The sequence below is a fragment of the Elephantulus edwardii genome, unplaced genomic scaffold (assembly GCF_000299155.1).
Source record: "Elephantulus edwardii isolate Elephantulus edwardi_28Jun2011 unplaced genomic scaffold, EleEdw1.0 scaffold00217, whole genome shotgun sequence".
In the NCBI taxonomy this organism is placed as follows: Eukaryota; Metazoa; Chordata; class Mammalia; order Macroscelidea; family Macroscelididae; genus Elephantulus; species Elephantulus edwardii.
The window spans coordinates 4,351,045-4,353,175 of record NW_006399967.1 but is presented as its reverse complement, the minus strand read 5'-3'; the positions used below and the strand labels follow the sequence as shown (position 1 = coordinate 4,353,175).

The window sequence follows — 2,131 nt, the reverse complement described above, 5'->3', positions numbered from 1 at the left end:
CCACTGCCTGTCCGCCCCTCACTCCATGGCCACGCTGCCCACTGCCTGTCCGCCCCTCACTCCATGGCCACACTGTCCACTGCCTGTCTGTCCTTTCCTCTACGGCCACACTGCCCACTGCCTGTCCGCCCCTTGCTCCACGGCCACACTGCCCACTGCCTGTCCGCCCCTCACTCCACGGCCACGCTGCCCACTGCCTGTCCGCCCCTCACTCCACGGCCACACTGTCCACCGCCTGTCTGTCCTTTCCTCTATGGCCACATTACCCACTGCCTGTCTGTCCCTTTCTCCACAGGCACTCTGTCCACCACCTGTCTGCCCCTCACTCCACGGCCACACTGTCCACCACCTGTCTGCCCCTCACTCCACGGCCACGCTGCCCACTGCCTGTCCACCCCTTGCTCCACGGCCACACTGTTCACAGCCTGTTCATCTATCGGTTCCTCCACTGCTGCAGCACACGTTACTTGGATGACCCTTGACGGCCCAGCTGCACAAGTCCCTGGTGCCTAGTACTGTCCTGGATGTGAGCACCCTCTCTGCAGCCAGAAGTCTCCTACTGCACTGTCACAGGACTAGGACACACTAGAGTAGGGCATGAGGACACTGAGAGCTAACATGAGAAGAGTGTGTTAGTGACCACAGGGACAGCAGATCAGGGGAAGACACTGTAGTGACCACAGGAACAAATCAAGGGGGACACTGTATTAGTAACAGAAGCAGCAGTTCAAGTGGGAATACTGCAGTGATGACAGGGATACCGATCGAGGGAGGGACACCATAGTAACCACAGAAGACAAACTGAGGGGGACAGCAGATTGGGGGGGTTATTACAGTGATGACAGGGACAGCAGGCTGAGGGGGTGTCCCATCTGACGGCCTCTCGTAAGTGAGGCAGGACCTCTCAACAGGGTTGGGTACATTCCCAGAAGACAGTCCCCTGACACTAGGACCAGTAGGTGTGGTGATCAGCCCTCCCCCCAATCAGCCCAGCTTCATGCCAGCTCACAGGGACCCACCAGAACCGAGGGCACTCCCATGAGGTCTGCCCCAAGCTGGCAGGCTCACCCAAACATCCTACAAAGTACAGGGTGTGTCTGCTCCCCAGCCCCCGGCGCTCCCCAGTTCCCAGCCTACCCTCCCTGACCTGGCTACACTGTCCATCAGCCATGGGACCCTCCAGCATGGATCACAGCGCCATTGCCCTGACAGACAGGTGGGACACAGAAAGACCTCATCCAAAATCAGCTTAGAAGCCCGGAGGGCTGCGGGGACAACAGATGCTGAGCGAAGCAGACGACTGTCCACACACCCAAGCCGCCCTCACACCTGCAGCCTCTGGGTGCTGGACCGGTTTCCCGTCCTGTCCAGAGAAGCCACCCGCCCTCCATGTCCCAGCAGGCTGTCACTCTGACCATCCTGTGGGTCCAGGCCGCCTCCCACACTCGGGCCACTCCAGCCTGACTGTCCACACTTGGGCCACTCCTGCCTCATGGTCCACACTCGGGTCACTCCATCCTGACTGTCCACACTTGGGTCACTCCAGCCTCACGGTCCACTCCTGCCTCACAGTCCACACTCGGGTCACTCCAGCCTCACGGTCCACACTCGGGCCACTCCAGCCTGACTGTCCACACTCGGGCCACTCCAGCCTGACTGTCCACACTCGGGCCACTCCAGCCTGACTGTGACAGTCCCTGCTGACCGCTTCCAATGCTGACTCCCCGGCCAGCCCAGGGCAAAGTGTACCCTGGCCTTGTCCCCCGCAGATGGACCCGGTGGATGCCCAGTAAGGTCAGAGTCCTCCCGGTCCAAGGCCGTGGGCCCAGCAGTGCCCACACCACGCCAGGACCTGAGGCTCAGGCCAGCTGCGAGGGGCGGCGCCACCAGGATGGTCGGAGGCCGGAGGCGTCCAGCGAGAGGCCAGCCAGCCCCGCTGTGACCCCAGGCCCGCCATGATCCGCAGTGACCCCGGGTCCGCAGTGACCCCCAGCCACCCGTGACCCTGAGTCCTGCCGTGACCCCAGGTCCACTGTGACCCCAGGCCCGCCATGATCCGCAGTGACCCCGAGCCACCCGTGACCCCGAGTCCTGCCGTAACCCCAGGTCCACTGTGACCCCAGGCCCGCCA

At 62.6% G+C, this 2,131-nt stretch overlaps 1 protein-coding gene across 1 annotated transcript in view; it reads right to left on the bottom strand.

The window, feature by feature from the left end:
* Window positions 1-1,957, bottom strand: part of RNF126 (ring finger protein 126) — a 6,482-nt gene extending 4,525 nt beyond the window's left edge. The window contains exons 1-2 of the mRNA XM_006898022.1: window positions 1,840-1,957; window positions 294-451 (exon numbers count right to left, since the gene is read on the bottom strand). Of these exons, the coding sequence (XP_006898084.1) occupies window positions 294-451; window positions 1,840-1,957 (276 nt within the window). The remainder of the gene's footprint in view (window positions 1-293; window positions 452-1,839) is intronic.
* Between the last annotated feature and the right edge of the window lie 174 nt (window positions 1,958-2,131).